General features: G+C 36.3%; 1 protein-coding gene and 1 pseudogene across 1 annotated transcript; both read left to right on the top strand.

Annotated features, from left to right (window-relative positions):
- The first annotated feature begins 904 nt into the window (after positions 1-904).
- Positions 905-1,926, top strand: LOC114188716 (uncharacterized). Its single transcript, XM_028077342.1, has 3 exons — positions 905-1,129; positions 1,292-1,399; positions 1,909-1,926. The coding sequence occupies exons 1-3, from the start codon at positions 905-907 to the stop codon at positions 1,924-1,926; spliced, it is 351 nt and encodes a 116-aa protein (XP_027933143.1).
- Positions 1,927-13,276: 11,350 nt separating this feature from the next.
- LOC146888741 (uncharacterized) lies at positions 13,277-14,996 on the top strand (annotated as a pseudogene).
- Positions 14,997-18,910: the final 3,914 nt, after the last annotated feature.

Genomic DNA, 18,910 nt, shown 5'->3' with positions numbered 1-18,910 from the left:
GAGCTTAAGCGGAGACTGACTAGTGCTCCGATACTAGTGATCCCGGATGTGGGGAAGCCGTTTGAGGTCTATTGTAATGCATCCCATCTCGGACTTGGCTGCGTGTTAATGCAGGAAAAGAAGGTGGTGGCCTATGACTCAAGCTAACTTAAGGTTCATGAGAAGAACTATCCCACCCATGACCTAGAGTTAGCAGCCATAGTGTTCGCTTTGAAGATCTGAAGGCATTATCTGTATGGTGCTCAGTTTCGTGTGTTCAGCGATCATAAGAGTCTCAAGTATCTGTTTGATCAGAAGGAGTTGAACATGAGGCAGAGAAGATGGATGGAATTCCTGAAGGATTATGACTTTGAGCTCATATATCACCCAGGGAAGGCGAATGTAGTGGCGGATGCCTTGAGTAGGAAGATTGTATATGCTGCACACCTTATGATTAAGGAGGTGGAACTATTGGAGAAGTTCAGGAACATAAGGCTACAGGTGGAGTTGGGGTCCGAGTCCATTAGGTGTAGTACTCTTACTATATCTAGTGACTTCTTGGACGCCAATCTGAACAGAGTCAGAGAACAACTTGGGTCGGATGAACTTAAGGATGTCCATGGCGAAGTTGGCTCAATTGTACATTAAGGAGATAGTAAGGCTACATGGAGTGCCTTCGAGCATAGTTTCCGAAAGAGACCCACGGTTTACATCCCGATTTTGTCAAACCTTACAAGAGGCTTTAGGGACCAAGTTGACTATGAGCTTAGCCTACCATCCCTAGACCGATGGTCAGTCCGAGAGGACCACCCAGTCACTTGAGGACTTATTGCAGACATATATATTGGATCACCTAAGAGCTTGGGATGAGGTGTTACCATTGATAGAGTTTACCTACAACAACAACTTTCATATGAGCATTGGCATGGCGCCATACGAGGCTTTATACGGCAGGAAGTGTAGGACTCCCCTACGTTGGTATCAGGATAGGGAAGTAGTACTAGTCAGACCAGAGTTATTAGAACAAACCACCGAGAAGGTGAGGATGGTGAGGAACAGAATGCAGGCTTTTCAGAGTAGACAGAAGGCTTACGCTGACCGTAGGAGGCGACCTTTAGAGCTTGCGGCTGGGGATCATGTGTTCTTGAGGGTGACCCAAACCACTAGCGTGGGAAGGGCTCTCCGCTCAAGGAAGCTCTCTCCTAAGTTCCTTGGCCCCTATCAGATCATGAGGAGGATTGGGCCTATGGCTTATGAGATAGCTTTACCCCCTTAGTTGGCAAACCTTCATCCGCTGTTTAACGTGTCTCAGTTGAGGAAGTACGTGTTTGATCCGGCTCATGTGTTGGAAGTTGAAGATATACAAATCAGAGAGGATTTTACTGTGGAAGTACTCATCATCGCTTTAGAGGATAGCAAGGTTGAGGAACGTAGAGGAAAGACAATCAGCCTTGTCAAAGTCATCTGGGATCGGAGGACAGGTGACTCGACTTAGGAGTTAGAGGAGGACATGAGAAAATCACACCTACATCTTTTTGCTTGGTAAGTTTTCATTTGCGAGGTAGAAACTTTTCTTGTTAGGGAGAATTTAAGGCCCACTAAATTCTTTTTCTTTTCTGCCCAAAATTAAAAGGGTTGCGCTAATGTAATGGGCCTAAGGGCGGGCCCAATAGGGATTTAGACCCTAATCCACCCTAATTCCATTCTCTCATTCACTTTCCAGAAAACACGTCTCCTTGCCTCCTTTGAGCAGCCACCACTCTCTACTAGGGTTAGCCGTCAACCTTTCTCAAGCTAGCTCAAGTCAAGTTTCCGCTCCACGTAAGTCACTCCTCAGCTCATGATTCCACTTTTTTGGACCCATTTTTGCTTTTACCGTTAGGGTTTGGTAATAACTCGTTCCTTTTTCTATTTTATTATTCGTTTCAGCTCTTTGGACATCCTTAGGACAGTCGTGCTCACTGTGTGTGTGTCAGAGTATTTCGCTAGCTTATTTTTCCAGTTACGGGAAGCTAGGGTTTGCTCCTTTCTTTTGTGTTGTGCTGCTTGTGTTGCTGTTTTATCATGTTAATGTGCTTGGTGTGCTGATGTGAACCTGTGTATGGTATTATTGAACCATTTGTGATCTGTTGAGTGTTTGTGCACGAGAGAACAATGGTGAGCACTAGTTTTCTCGCCCAAGCGAGTATATATTGCTAAACCATCAAGCCAATTTATATCTATTGCTAACTAACACAATTCAATCATTATACCACCATTCAACATACTCAAACATATTATTAAAATAATAATAATTAAATAACACACAATTGGCATACATATGACTCAAACCCAGTTCCTCTCACAAAAACCACACTCTCTCAACCACTTGAGCTAATACTTTTCCACATTATACCAATCAGAATTTAATGCCATAAAGGCTTCTATTACCTGCATTTATTTATTAAATAATTATTTAATTAATTAAATCTCATGGTTCTTACAATCTTCCTCTCCCTCCAATCAACCTTGACGAAGAAAGAGGTGAAGGAAGAAGGAAATTCCTCTATTTTTCAATCATCTCTGTTATGTAATGGTTTGAGGGTGATATCAAGATTACAATTATGTCCACAATTTATTTTTCAGCTTAATTATGAAAATGATGTAAAAATATGGCTTTTGAAATTATTTTTACAATAATAATTCATAACGAAAATTTTAAAATTGTTATAAAATAAGATTTAAAAATTAATTATTAATTATAAATTTTTTATTACATTATTTTATTAATATTGTTTTAATGAAATATGTTATTTTAATTTATACATACTAATAATTGTTCTAAAACAAATCAAACTTATATAATGATAATTTGTAATCATATTTAAAATAAAGGACAATTTAATAATCTTGTTTTTTCTTGATTTAAATATAATTTTTAATCTATCACATCGATCAAATCACTCACAAATTTCAACAAAATTTACCCTAAATCCACTCACTTTCACATTTAATCCCCTTAAAGTGAACAAGACAAACTTCACACTCTAATCCACTTGAATTCATCCTCTCACTCTCCCTCCAATCAACGTTGAGTGAGAGAGAGGGGAAGGAAGAGGGAAATTCCTTTATTTTTAAATCAGCTATGTTATGCAATGGTTTGAGGGTGATATCAAGATTAACATTTCTTCTTAATTTATTTTTAAACTTAATTATGAAAATGATGTGAAAATATGACTTTTGAAATTATATTTACAAAAATAATTAATATTGAAAATTTGAAAATTATTCTGAAATAAGGCATAAAAAGTAATTATTAATTATAATTTTTTTACGTTATTTTATAAATATTTTTTTATTAAAATATGTTACTTTCATTTATACATTTTAATATTTTTTCTACCACAAATTAAACTTATATAATGATATTTTTTAATTATTTTTAAAATAGAGGACAATTTAGTAATCTTGTTTTTCCTTGATTTAAATATAATTTTTAATCTATCACATCCAAAAAATCACTCATAAACTTTAACAAACTTTACTCTAAATCCACCCACTTTCACCTTTAATCCACTTAAAGTGAACAACACAAACTACACACTGTAATCCACTTGATGTCATCCTCTCCTTCTCCCTCCAATCAACCTTGAGCGAGAAAGAGGGGAAAGAAGAGGGAAATTCTTCTATTTTAAAATCATCTTTGTTATGTCTTGATTTGAGGGTGATATCAATATTACAATTATGTCCGCAATTTATTTTTCAGCTTAATTATGAAAATGATGTAAAAATATGACTTTTAAAATTATTTTTACAAAAATAATTAATAACGAAAAAATTAAAATTGTTCTAAAATAAGTTGTAAAAATTAATTATTAATTATAAATCTTTTTATTACATTATTTTATAAATATTTTTTTATTAAAATATGTTACTTTCATTTATACATTTTAATAATTTTCTAAGACAAATCAAACTTATATAATGATAATTTTTAATTATTTTTAAAATAAAGAACAATTTGGTAATCTTTTTTTTCCTTGATTTAAATATAATTTTTAATCTATCACATCCAGCAAATCACTCATAAACTTTAACAAACTTTACTCTAAATCAACCACTTTTACCTTTAGTCAACTTAAAGTGAACAACACAAATTTCACACTGTAATCCACTTGATGTCATCATGTCCCTCTCCCTCCAATCAACCTTGATGGAGAGAAAGGGAAAGGAAGAGGGTAATTCCTCTATTTTTCAATTATCTCTCTAATGCAATGGTTTCAAGGTCAGATCAGGATTACAATTATGTCCGTAATTTATTTTTCAGCTTAATTATGAAAATGATATAAAAATATGATTTTTCAAATTATTTTTACAAAAATAATTAATAATAAAAATTTGAAAATTATTCTAAAATAAGGTTTAAAAAGTAATTATTAATTAATTTTTTTTAATACATTATTTTATAAATATTATTTTAATAAAATATTTTGTTTTCATTCATACATATTAATATTTTTTTTCTACAACAAATCAAACTTATACAATGATAATTTTTAATCATTTTAAAATAAAGGACAATTTGGTAATCTTATTTTTCCTTGATTTAAATATAATTTTTAATCTATCACATCCATCAAATCACTCACAAATTTCAATAAAATTTACTCTAAATCCACTCAATTTCAGCTTTAATCTCCTTAAAGTGAACAAGACAAGCTTCACATCTGATAAAGGATTGATCCCTACCAAGGATGATGGCCCATGGCACATGCTTAGAAGAAAGGGAGTTCCTTGATCCCTTCCTTTGCTTTTATTTTCTTTAGTTTAAAATTCCTTTAAGTTGGCTTGGTTGACTATTTTTGAGTTGACTTGTTGACCTTGACTTTGGGTTGACTTGTTGACTCAAAAGATTAGCTTAACCTTAAACCAACATGCTAATAAATTCCTTAAATTGCTTTTGTAGGAATAAGAAAGGAGGAGGACCACATAGGAGACACTTGGCGTCCTAAGGAAGAGAGAGAAGGAATAAGACTTTCTAGAAGCATCTAGAAAGAGGAGGCCCACATGCCTTGGACACCAAGTCTTCTAGAATGTTCTAGAACCTACCTTTGGGAGCCTTGGCCATGAAGACTTGCCACCTAGATGGCTTGGACGAAAATTCACCCATGTGCACCCTAAGATGACCTACTTTCTAGAACATGCTAGGTTTCTTTTGTAATCCTTTAACTTAGTTGTTTTGCTAAGGGGCCCCTAGACTTGTCTATTTAAGGGGACCTCTAACACTTGTACAAGGGTTGAACATTTTGGAGAAATTATACACTTTGTGTTTCAACCTTTTGTGAGAGCATTCCTCCTTAGGGAGTGGAGTTCTTTCAAGCCTTATCTTGCCTTGGCAAGTGGCGGCATACACCACTCATCTTCAAGGTTGCCATGGCTTCTTCTAGCCTAGCCTTGTAGTGGCGTGAATCCTCCATTCCTCCCATTTCCCTTGCTTTTCATTTTATGTTTCTTTACTCTTCTTGGTTTATATTGTTTCTATTATATGTTTTTCCTTTTGATTTCTTACTCCCCATCAATCCATTCTCCTCCTCTCTAGAACCTTGGAAAGGAACCTTCACATCTAGATAGCTTGCTATCTTAATGTCCAGTGGGGATTTCCTTGGTTTTCTTAATCAACTCACACCATATTCAATAATCTTAAAAAGGAACAAGATAATCCTTGAGTGTAGCCTTGCCTTGTTACTTTGGGAGAGTGATGTAAACACTTGGGTCACATTTTGGGTTGGAATTGGTCTCGGTTTTCATGTTGTCTAACCCCTAATTCATTTATTTTGTCTCGGATTTGAGTGTTTTTGTTGTAGGAATCATGGCAAGTTCATCAAATGCACCTACACCAAACAAAAACAATACATTGATGAGATTGCTTCGGGATTTGGAGTTGTCTAGGAAGGAGGCCTTTGAACAATTGAGAAAAGACAAGGAGCAAAGTGACCTAAGAATCCAAGAGCACATTCAAAGGCTTGAAGCTAAAGAGCAAGAAAGAGAGGCTAGGAAAAGAGGGCATTCTAGGCGCAACCCAACACAAGAGAAGCAAACTCCAAAGATTCCTAAGTTCTATGGTGGAAGTGATCCCAAAGTCTTCCTTGATTGGGAAGCTAAAGTTGATCAAATTTTCAATGAAAATCATGTAAAGGATCAAGCACAAGTTGATCTAGTAGTTTTAGGATTTTTGGAGTATGCCAATACTTGGTGGCATAAAGTTTGTAAGAATTATGACCAAGGGCCACCCGCGACTTCTTGGATGGACATTAAAACTCTTATGCGCGCTAGATTTGTTCCTCCCTCCTATAGGAAGGAACTTCTTTTGAAGCTCCAAAGGCTTCACCAAGGTTCTATGAGTGTGAGTGAGTACTTTAAAGAATTAGAGTCTCAAATGCGTAGGGTTGAAATAAAAGAAACTAACAAAGAGAAAATAAAAAGATTTGTGAGTGGTCTTAGGAGAGACATACAAGACCAAGTAGAGTTGTATGAGTACTCCACTCTTGAAAATGTTTTCACACTTGCCCTTGGGATTGAAATTCAATTGAAAAGAAAAAGAAGGGCAAGGAAGAGTTACTCACCCAACCACTACTATAGTCACTCATGGAAGGGAAAAGCTAAAGAGAAACATGATAAATTTCCTTCTAAGTCTCACCAAGTACCATCAAGTAAAAATAAGTTACCAAGTGGTCACACTCACCATTCCACTTCTCAAAGATCAAGTTCCATTAAATGTTTTAAATGTTTGGGGTATAAACACATTGCTTTGAATTGCCCAATGAAGAGGACAATGATCTTAAGGAAGAGTGATGATGAGAGTGAACATTTTTCTTCCCCTTCCCCCCAAAATACTTCTTCCCACACTTCTTCTTCAATTGAAAGGACTAAACCCTTTGAAAGTGGATTGTTAATGGTAAGGCGCCAACTAGGGCAAGTTCCCAAAGAACTTGATCCTTCTCAAAGACAAAACCTTTTTCATGGAGGGTGCCTTATCAATGACAAGATATGTCACTTCATCATAGATAGTGGAAGTTGTGTAAATATGGCTAGCCCAAGGGTGGTGGACAAGTTTGGCTTGAAAACCATTCCTCATGTCAAACCCTACAACCTATCATGGCTTAAGGAAGAAGAAATAGATGTCAATAAACAAGTCCTAATTAACTTCTCTATAGGAAGCTACAAAGATGAGGTGTTATGTGACATTGTGCCTATGGAAGCCAACCATATTTTGCTAGGTAGGCCATGGCAATTTGATAGAAAAGTTGTTTATGATGGCCATGCAAACACTTATGTTTTTTCCTCCCTAGGAAAGAAGTTCACAATCCTACCTCTCCCACCTCCACAAGAAAATGAGGACAAAAGTAAAATAAAAGATGAAAAAGAAAAAGAAAAGGAGCAAGCTTTCACCAAGGAGTTACTTGCCTACAAAAAGAGTTTTTCAAAGCAAGAGGTGCAACACCACTCTTCATTTTCTTCCCAAACAAAGAGAGATGAACAAAAACAAAAGCAAGAAAAGGAGAGTGGCATTAAAAAGAAAGAGGGCACCTCCAAGACTAGGGATCAAATCATTAAAGATGAAGAAAGTTCTCATCAACTCAAGTCAAGCTCCATCAACAAAGACTTCAAGAATTTGAGGTCAAATTCTCTCCAACAAGGGGAGAATGATAAAGGATTGATCCCTACCAAGGATGATGGCCCATGGCACATGCTTAGAAGAAAGGGAGTTCCTTGATCCCTTCCTTTGCTTTTATTTTCTTTAGTTTAAAATTCCTTTAAGTTGGCTTGGTTGACTATTTTTGAGTTGACTTGTTGACCTTGACTTTGGGTTGACTTGTTGACTCAAAAGATTAGCTTAACCTTAAACCAACATGCTAATAAATTCCTTAAATTGCTTTTGTAGGAATAAGAAAGGAGGAGGACCACATAGGAGACACTTGGCGTCCTAAGGAAGAGAGAGAAGGAATAAGACTTTCTAGAAGCATCTAGAAAGAGGAGGCCCACATGCCTTGGACACCAAGTCTTCTAGAATGTTCTAGAACCTACCTTTGGGAGCCTTGGCCATGAAGACTTGCCACCTAGATGGCTTGGACGAAAATTCACCCATGTGCACCCTAAGATGACCTACTTTCTAGAACATGCTAGGTTTCTTTTGTAATCCTTTAACTTAGTTGTTTTGCTAAGGGGCCCCTAGACTTGTCTATTTAAGGGGACCTCTAACACTTGTACAAGGGTTGAACATTTTGGAGAAATTATACACTTTGTGTTTCAACCTTTTGTGAGAGCATTCCTCCTTAGGGAGTGGAGTTCTTTCAAGCCTTATCTTGCCTTGGCAAGTGGCGGCATACACCACTCATCTTCAAGGTTGCCATGGCTTCTTCTAGCCTAGCCTTGTAGTGGCGTGAATCCTCCATTCCTCCCATTTCCCTTGCTTTTCATTTTATGTTTCTTTACTCTTCTTGGTTTATATTGTTTCTATTATATGTTTTTCCTTTTGATTTCTTACTCCCCATCAATCCATTCTCCTCCTCTCTAGAACCTTGGAAAGGAACCTTCACATCTAGATAGCTTGCTATCTTAATGTCCAGTGGGGATTTCCTTGGTTTTCTTAATCAACTCACACCATATTCAATAATCTTAAAAAGGAACAAGATAATCCTTCATCAACATCCACTTGAATTCATCCTCTCCCTCCCCCTCCAATCAACGTTGAGGGAGAGAGAGGGGAAGGAAGAGGGAAATTCCTCTATGTTTCAATCATCTATGTTATGCAATAGTTTAAGGGTGAAATCAAGATTACAATTTATGTCCGCAATTAAGTAAAGGACAATTTTGTAATCTTATTTTTCCTTGATTTAAATATAATGTTTAATCTATCACATCTATCAAATCACTCCCAACATTAGCAAACATTACTCTAAATACACACTCTTTCACCTTTAATCCCCTTAAAGTGAATAAGACAAGTTTCACACTCTAATCCACTTGAATTCATCCTCTCCCTCTTCCTCCAATCAACGTTGAGGGAGACAGACGGGAAGGAAGAGGGAAATTCCTCTATTTTTCAATCAACTTTGTTATGCAATGATTTGAGGTTGATATCAACATTACCATTTCTTCTTAATTTATTTTTCAACTTAATTATGAAAATGATGTAAAAATATGACTTTTGAAATTATTTTTACAAAAATAATTAATAACAAAAATTTGAAAATTGTTCTAAAATAAGGCATAAAAAGTAATTATTAATTATAATTTTTTTACGTTATTTTATAAATATTTTTTTATTGAAATATGTTACTTTCATTTATACATTTTAATCTTTTTTCTACCACAAATTAAACTTATATAATGATATTTTTTAATTATTTTCAAAATAAAGGACGATTTGGTAATCTTGTTTTTCCTTCATTTAAATATAATTTTTAATCTATCACATCCAAAAAATCACTCATAAACTTTAACAAACTTTACTCTAAATCCACCCACTTTCACCTTTAATCCACTTAATGTGAACAACACAAACTACACATTGTAATCCACTTCATGTCATCCTCTCCCTCTCCCTCCAATCAACCTTGAGGGATAAAGAGAAGAATGAAGAGGGAAATTCCTCTATTTTTCAATCATCTATGTTATGCAATGGTTTGAGGGTGATATCAAGATTACAATTATGTCTGCAATTTATTTTTCAACTTAATTATGAAAATGATTTAAATATATGGCTTTTGAAATTATTTTTACAAAAATAATTAATAAAGAAAATTTGAAAATTGTTCTAAACTAAGGTTTAAAAAGTATTTATTAATTATAAATTTTTTTATTACATTAGTTTATAAATATTTTTTTATTAAAATATGTTACTTTCATTTATATATTTTTATATTTTTTCTATGACAAATTGTAACGCCCTATTTAATTTACTAAACCAAATTAAAGGAAGCATCACACTAAATAATATTTTAGCGCAGTCTCGGAGTTTAAACACCACTCCTTACCACCCAAGGCACACCACAATACCCCAGAAGAAACAAGTTATAAAGTTTACTAGAATCATATAGAAATCTAAAAGATAGGCTAATACATGGGCCATGGCCCCAAAGAAAAGTCCAACAAGAACATGAAGTCCAGCCCAAGTAGACTATGCAGCGGAATCGTCTCTCTCCCATTGACCACGAGTACCTCTCGCATCTGCTCCCATCAATAAATTGATGATCATCGCAAGAGTAGAAGAGCAACATACAGAGCAATCAAACAAGCAAAGGGTAAGCTAGAGCCAAAAGATTTTATCATGCAATCAGATATACTTTCACAGTCCAATATACATACATCACCCAAGCATGTTGTGACCTTCCAATAAATACACTAAGACTCGACTCGACCACTAAATCCCTATGCTTACCCCCGAGCTGCTCATACCCGAGCTATGTGTTACAAGTGTTACGAAGAATCAATCCCCCCCCACAAGGTTAGCCCTTAATGAGTTTCAGGCCTCCTACTACTCTCACCACAAGAGTCAGTATGTTCTAAGTGAGACTAACTAACCCCTTAAAGTGTGAGGCCCCTAAAATCTTCTATATAAGGGATGCTCCTAGACATGTAAAAGGCTTGAACATTTTGAAGTAAAAACACTCTTGTGTCTCAATCATTTGTGAGAGTTTCCTCCCTAGGGAGTGAATACTTTTAAGCCTTATCTTGCATAGCAAGTGGCGACACACATCCACTCATCTTCAAGGTTGCCATGGCTTCTAGCCTACCCTTGTAGTGGTGTGCTTCTCACATTTTTACCATTTCTTTCCTATCCATTTTAATTTTTCTTATTCCTTTAATTGTTCTTGGTTTTCTATCGTTTATGTGCTTTCCATTTCCTTTTTGTTTTGAATCAATCCATCATCTTCTTCTCTTGAGCTTTGTGAAAGGAACCTTCACATCTAGATAGCTTGCTATCTTAATGTCCAGTGGGGATTTCACTTAACTTTCTTAATCAACTCACACCATATTCAATAATCTTAAAAGGAAACAAGATAATCCTTCATTAGGACCCTTGTCTTTCATTCATGAATATAGTAGAGAAACTCTGTTGAGATGACTTCAGACCCCTCTCTTTTTGTGAATCAACTTAGGCTAGAGTTCTCTTTCTTGGTTTCCTCTAGCCCCCTTCCTTGAGTGTTGGCCCAACCTCACTTGAGATTTTCTCCAAACACCATTGTCGCACCACTTCTCCTTTCATCTTCTAACTTCTGCACCTCCATCCTTCTCCATGGAAGCTTCATCAATTTCGCATGGCTTCTCTTGGGCTTCCTTACTTTTGAAGATGGACTCATCATGTGGTATCTAGAGCCTTGGTTGATCAAGCTTGATGTCAAGAGATAAGTTCATCTTCCTTGTGGTTTTTCTTTCAATTTTCATGTTGTTCATTACTTCCTTTGATTGTCTTGTTTTTTTTTCTTCTTTTCACCTCATTGGTTATATGGTTCTTATCATTGTTCCTTTGGAACCATTCGACCATTGTGCCTAAGAGCTCAACCATGGTGAATTTGTGTGCCTTTTACATTTTCGTTTGAGTCTTGTTCATTTTCTATTTCATCTATTTGAATCATTTTAATTTTCTCATCCATATGTTTTGTCTAGAGTAATGTGTAGTTCAATGATGTCTTAAATTCCTTTGTTTAGCTTTCCATTTTGTTGCTGTTTTGCTGCTGTATTGCTACTGTTTTGCTGCTATTTTTGGTTCATAAATACACCTTATCTTCTCCCTTGGAGCCTTGGAAATGAACCTTCACATCTAGATAACCTTTGTTATCTTAATGTCCAATGGGAATTTTCCTTGTGCTTGCTTAATCACCTAAGTTTCATTTCGTTTCTAGTGTGCTTTATGTGCTTTTAATTTTCGCATTTGAGTTCATACTTGTTAATTAGTTCTTGGCAAGTTCTTTAGAGTTAAATTCCATTGTGTTTCATTGAGTTTCATAATCTTCTTTTGATTCCTTTAAGTTTCCTTCTCTTTTGTTTCTATTAAAATGCAAATGATCAAGCATAGTGTGGTGGAGATTCTAATTTGTGATTGAAACTAACTGCTGTAAGAGCTATAAAAAAAGAAAGAAAAAGAGCACAAAAAGAGTACAAACAAGTGCCAAAAATAATCAAAAGAAAAGATAAAAAGAAAGTGGCAAAAGAAGTACACTAGAATCACTACCATCACTTGAGTTTGAGAGCATTTTTCTGTTGCATTTTATTGCTGTTCCAGTTGTGTCTGTCTGCACACTTTCTGTATTTGTTTTATCACAACAAATTGGCTATTGCAAATCTCGATCTGATTTTTGCTTATTGTAGCTAAAGCATAGACGAAAAAAAGAAAACAAAAATCATTGAAAAATGTTGAGAAATGAAAAAATGATAAATCGCTGAAGTAGAGGCTGAATTTCACGTTTTTGGACTGGCAGTGGCTGAAAATTCAAATTTTGTGCAGATTTCTAGCTTGTTTTTGGTTGTTTTTAATCCATTCTAGTTCCATTCTTTAGGTAATTCATTTGAGTGCTTAACTTGTTTCTTTGCCTTATTTCTAGTTTGACTTTCTTTGTTAAATGTTTGAGTATGTTTCATCTATATTCCACTTGAGTTTAGCTCTTCTTTCATTTAAGCTTTTCTTGATTTTCCTTATTGGCTTCTTTGGTTTGGTGTTACATTCTTGGTGGAAGATTTCTTTGGAGGTAACCAAATACTCAAGGTAACATCCTAGGAGGTGGAAACCAAAGTGGAACTCCAAGCTACAAGTGAAGTTCACAAAGGAGAAAATTCAAAGCAAACACTTGAGTGAGACAAAAGAAGAAAGAAAAGAGTGGAGTGAAACACTTGAAGACTTTTTAAGTTTGCGCAAATTTGTGATTGTATTCATTTGAGTTGTATTTGTTCAAGTTTTCATTCTTGTATCTCTTTGGACTAATTAAGTGTCTTGGGGGGAGCCTTAGGTGTTCTCTCATCTCTTAATTAGAACCTTCTTAAATAGTAAAAGCGCTTGTAGACAATGTGTCTTGCAACATCAAGCCTCACCAAAGTAGGCCGCATAGTTAGACTCCAATTTTTTGTTTTTGTTGCTTAATTGTTACTATGTGTCTAATTCTATTTTAGAAGTTTTGTGCAATATTCTTTGAATTACTTTGGCAAGGAAAGACTTGGTAAGTAAGCAATCCAAGTGATTCACCTATCTATCCTAGAAGATAATTCAAGAAGTTTGTTATTTACTTCTTCTTTACAATTTCTTAGTTAGCTTTTAGTAATCATGGCTAGTCAACCCTCCCTACATAGTGTAAGTGATTATGAGGATTCAATTCATAGTTTAAAACATGTTTCTCAACAATTCAAATCACTTGAACTATGGAGACAAGAAGTGGCAATTTACAAGGTGAAAGATCAATTGGAAAGAGATGGCCAAATTGCTCTCTTGGAGGAACAAATCAAAGCTTTAAAGAAAAGAGATGAGAAAATCCAAAATAAGCGAAAAAGTAGGAGTAATTCTAGCAAAGGGTCTAGAAGTGGAGCTTCAATATATGGGGAAGAGGAAGGATTAAGATTAGGAGAATATTATCAACAACCTTCCCACATTAAGAGGCAAAGAAAAGACCCTACTCCTAGAGAAGTTAAAGTAGACTTGCCTCACCTTCAAGGCAAGGATGATGTTGAAGCTTATTTGGATTGGGAGATGAAGGTTGAGCAACTCTTTGCTTGCCATCAAGTTAGTGAAGAAAGGAAAGTGCCTCTTGCTACCCTAGGCTTTCAAGGGTATGCTATGTATTGGTGGACTTCTATAGTCCAAGAGAGGCTAAGAAGTCTTGGACCTTCAATTGAATATTGGAATGATCTTAAGTCAACCCTTAGGAGGAGACACATTCCCTCCTACTATAATAGGGAGCTCATGAACAAGCTCCAAAGACTTCAACAAAGAAATATGTTTGTGGAAGAATATAGACAGAAAATGGAGTTACTTATGATGAGGGTGGAATAATTGAGGAAGAGTCCATTACAATTTCTAGATTCTTAAGTGGCTTAAACCTTGATATAAGAGATAGAGTTGAGCTTCTATCTTACCAAGATTTGAATGATTTGGTGCAAATATGCATTAAGGTAGAACAAAAAAATTTGAGAAAATCTTTTTCAAAAAGAAATCAAGCTCAAACTAACTCTTATGTTAAGAAAGATTTTAAGAAAGAAGAGAAAAAGGAGGAGCCACCTAGGAATCTAGGTAAAGGTAAAGAAGGGAGTGCATCATCACACACTCGCACAAGTGAAATCAAATGCTTCAAATGTCTTGGTAGAGGTCACATAGCATCTCAATGCCCCACCAAAAAGACCATGATTCTTAGGGGTGTTGATAGATATAGCAGCCAGGATGGAAATGAAAGTGAGAGTGGAAGTGAGGAATCCAACGAGTCTAATATAAAAGATGCTCACCCTTGTGATGGGGACCTTTTAATTGTTAAAAGGATCCTCAACAATCAACCTAGTCCACAAGCACTAACACAAAGAGAGAACATATTTCACACAAGGTGTAAAATTTTGGAAAACACTTGTTCTCTAATTGTGGATAGTGGCTCGTGTTGTAACTGTTGCAGTACTAGGTTGGTTGACAAGTTGTCTTTGACTGTCTTACCTCATCCAAAACCTTACAAACTTCATTGGCTTAATGAACATGGGGATTTGGCAGTCAAACATCAAGTAAAGGTCAAGTTTTCCATAGGGAAATATGAAGATAGTGTGCTATGTGATGTAGTACCTATGGAAGCTTGTCATATCTTATTGGGGAGACCTTGGCAATTTGATAAGAAAACCATGCACAATGGTCTCACCAACGAGATTACCTTTACTCACAAGGCTAAAAAGTTTGTTCTTCATCCTCTTTTGCATCACAAGTGGCTGAGGATCAACTTCAAATGAAGAACAAAAGAGAAAAAGAGAAAGATGAGGACAAAAAAAAAGAAGTCCCCAAAAAGTCCAAAAGCTAAATAAAGATGAATCTGAGGCGGGAGAGATTGGTGTTCCTTCTCCCAAGGTCATTCAAAATGAGAACATTTTAACCATAAAATCTTTAAATCAAGTTCTCAATGTTGAACAACCTTTATGCCTCCTGTTGTGTAAAGGAACACTCACATGTACTGCCACAACTCTTGAGCTTAAAAATCTACCTCGTAAAATTGAAAATCTTTTGAAAGAGTTTTAGCATATATTCCCTAAGGAAGGGCCTATTGGGCTTCCTCCCTTTAGAGGAATTGAACATCAAATAGATTTAGTGCATGGGGCTAGTCTACCAAATAGACCAACCTATAGGACAAATCCTCAAGAAACAAAGGAGATAGAGTCTTAAGTCCAAGAGTTGTTGGAGAAGGGTTGGGTTCAAAAGAGCCTTAGCCCTTGTGATGTGCCTGTTTTGTTAATACCTAAAACGGATGGGAAATGGAGAATGTGCTGTGATTGTAGAGCCATAAATAACATCACCATTAAATATAGGCATCCCATTCCTAGGCTTGATGACATGCTTGATGAATCACATGGGTCCCTCATGTTTTCTAAAATTGATCTAAAGAGTGGTTATCACCAAATAAGAATCAAAGAAGGTGATGAGTGGAAAACCGCTTTTAAGACCAAATTTGGATTATATGAGTGGTTGGTGATGCCCTTTGGGCTTACTAATGCACCTAGCACATTCATAAGACTAATGAATCACGTTCTTAGAGAGTGCATAGGAAAGTTTGTGGTTGTCTACTTTGATGACATTTTGATCTATAACAAGAGCTTACATGAGCACATAGACCATCTGAGGTCTGTCCTTACCATCCTTAGGGTAAATAGTTTGTTTGCAAATAAAGAGAAATGCACTTTTTGTGTAGATAGTGTTATTTTCTTAGGTTTTTTAGTAAATAAAAATGGGGTCCATGTTGACCCTACAAAAATAAAGGCCATCCAAGAATGGCCTACTCCTAAAAATGTTGGAGAGGTTAGGAGCTTCCATGATTTGGCAAGCTTTTATAGGATGTTTGTTCCTAATTTCTCTACTTTGGCTTCACTCCTAAATGAACTTGTCAAGAAAGATGTATCTTTTAATTGGGGTCAAAAACAAGAGTCTGCTTTTCAACAACTCAAGGAAAAGCTCACCAATGCACCCATTCTAGCTTTACCAAACTTTTCAAAAACCTTTGAGCTAGAGTGTGATGCATCCGTTGTAGGAATATGTGTTGTGTTGTTGCAAGGAAGGCACCCAATTGCTTATTTCAGTGAAAAACTTCATGGTGCCTCCCTCAACTATCTCACCTATGATAAAAAATTGTATGCCTTGGTTAGGGCCCTTTAAACTTGGGAACACTACCTTGTGTCCAAAGAGTTTGTCATTCATAGTGACCATGAGTCGCTAAAATATTTAAAGGGCCAACACAAGCTGAATAAAAGACATGCTAAGTGGATGGAATTCTTGGAACAATTTCCTTATGTGATAAAGTACAAGAAGGGCAAAAGTAATGTGGTGGCTGATGCCTTATATAGAAGACACACTTTGTTTTCAAAATTAGGAGCCCAAATTCTTGGATTTGATCACATTCCAGAAATGTATAATCAAGATTTTGACTTTTCCTCTACTTATGCTGAGTGTATGGAAAGACCTCAAGGAGGTTTCTATTTGAATGACGGGTATTTGTTTAAAGAAGGAAAATTTTATATTCCCTAAGGTTCACAAAGAAAACTCCTTGTTCAAGAAACACATGAAGGGGGATTAATAGGTCATTTTGGGGTAGAAAAAATCCTAGGTCTTTTAAAAGAGAAATTCATTTTGCCCCATATAAAGGCATTGTAATAGATGTATCTCATGCTTACAATCTCAGTCTAAAACAATGCCTCATGGATTATACACCCCCTTGCCTATTGCTTCAGCCCCTTAGGAAGATATAAGTATGGATTTTGTCTTAGGACTCCCAAGAACACAAAGGGGTTTTGATTCCATTTTTGTGATGGTAGATCGTTTTAGCAAAATGACACACTTTATACCCTGTCACAAAGTGGATGATGCTAGCAACATTGCTCGGCTTTTCTTTAGAGATGTGGTCAAGCTTCATGGTATACCCCGCACCATAGTTTTTGATAGAGATACTAAGTTCCTTATCCATTTTTGGAAAACTCTTTGGTCAAGGCTAGGAACTAAACTTAATTTCTCTACTTCATGTCACCCACAAACTGATGGGCAAACTGAAGTTGTTAATAGATCTCTGTCTACTATGCTAAGGGCAATTTTGAAAGGAAACCACAAATCTTGGGATGAATACCTTCCCCATATTGAGTTTGCCTACAATAGAGTGGTTCATAGGACTACTAAGATCTCTCCATTTGAAGCTATTTATGGCTTTAATCCTCTCACTCCTATGGATTTGTTACCACTTCCTACATCTTTTGATTTCATTCATAAAGAAGGGGTGGAAAAATCTAATTTTGTCAAGAAAATGCATGAGAGGATTAAAAGACAAATCCAGCAACAAATTGAGAGGTATGCTAAGTACAACAATAAGGGGGAGAGGGAAATGATTTTTGAAGAAGGGGATTGGGTGTGGCTACACCTTAGAAATGACAGACTTCCTAAGAAAAGGAAGTCTGAACTTAGCCCTCGAGGTGATGGTCCCTTTAAAGTGCTGAAAAGAGTAATTGATAATGCATATAGGCTAGAGTTGCCTGAGGAATATGATGTACATGCCACCTTTAATGTTGCTGACTTAATACCTTTTGTAGGTGGTACAAATGACGAGGCATAAGTTTCAAATTTGAGGACAAATCCTTCTCAAGAGGGAGGGGATGATGAGATGCCTCTAACCAACGGACCCACAACAAGAGCTATGGCTAGGAGGATAAAAGAGGAATTGGCCTCCAATGCACATACAAGGCCCAAGATGAACTTTACATGGGCCAATGAAGATGTGAAGACCTAGCATAAGACTCTTTGTTTGTAAATATTAGAATAGGGTTTATTTTTGGGCCTTGTATTTTGGTCTTTAGAGAGTAGGGTTTTTGTTTGGGCCATGTATTAGGCCTTGGAGGGTTTTTGGGCTTTGAAGAGAATTGGACCAAATAAGAGTTGGGCTTGAAATTAGCCCAACAAGAGAGAGAGAAAGTGCATTTGTGAGAGGATCTAGATCCTTCTTGCTCCAAGCTTGGTCACCAAGCTTCTCTTATTCACCTAGAAGCAAGTCCCTTGTGACTTGCTTAGGTGGCAAGTCACACTTGCCTCATGCTCTCTTTTTGGCTCCAAATACAATATTCTAGATCCTTTTTCCCTCAATTTTTCTAGACCACTTGGCTCTCCTTTTCTACTATAAATAGAGAGCTTAAGACCTTTGTTTTTTCATTCATGAATATAGTAGAGAAACTCTGTTGAGATGACTTCAGACTCCTCTCTTTTTGTGAATCAACTTAGGCTAGAGTTCTCCTTCTTGGTTTCCTCTAGCCCCCTTCCTTGAGTGTTGGCCCAACCTCACTTGAGAGCTTCTCCAAACACCATTGTCGCACCACTTCTCCACTCATCTTCTAACTTCCGCACCTTCATCGTTCTCCGTGGAAGCTTCATCAATTTCACATGGCTTCTCCTGGGCTTCCTTACTCTTGAAGATGGACTCATCAGGTGTTCTGCATGCTCCTTTTGAGTCCTGTAATAGATAAGGATATCGTCTATAAAGACCACGACGAATTTATCTAAGAATTGACGGAAAATTCTATTCATGTAGTCCATAAACACCGCTGGAGCGTTGGTCACACTGAAAGGCGTAACCATATACTCATAGTGTCTATACTGGGACTTGAAGGCTATCTTCTACATATCATCAGCCTTCACCAAGATCTGATGGTATCCCGACCGCAAATCAATATTCGAGAAGATGGATGACCCATG

This window comes from Vigna unguiculata, chromosome 1 (assembly GCF_037176805.1).
Source record: "Vigna unguiculata cultivar grain cowpea cultivar isolate G323 ecotype 2 chromosome 1, ASM3717680v1, whole genome shotgun sequence".
NCBI classification, from domain to species: domain Eukaryota; kingdom Viridiplantae; phylum Streptophyta; class Magnoliopsida; order Fabales; family Fabaceae; genus Vigna; species Vigna unguiculata.
This window is presented reverse-complemented; position numbering and strand designations above follow the sequence as displayed.

What these genes read in the sequence shown, in the direction of transcription:
- LOC114188716 (XM_028077342.1), top strand. Translation starts at nt 905, where the DNA reads ATGGCGCCATACGAGGCTTTATACGGCAGGAAGTGTAGGACTCCCCTA. An exon ending in GGGATCATGTGTTCTTGAGG is followed by an intron (nt 1,130 to 1,291) that starts GTGACCCAAACC and finishes AACGTGTCTCAG; the next exon opens with TTGAGGAAGTACGTGTTTGA.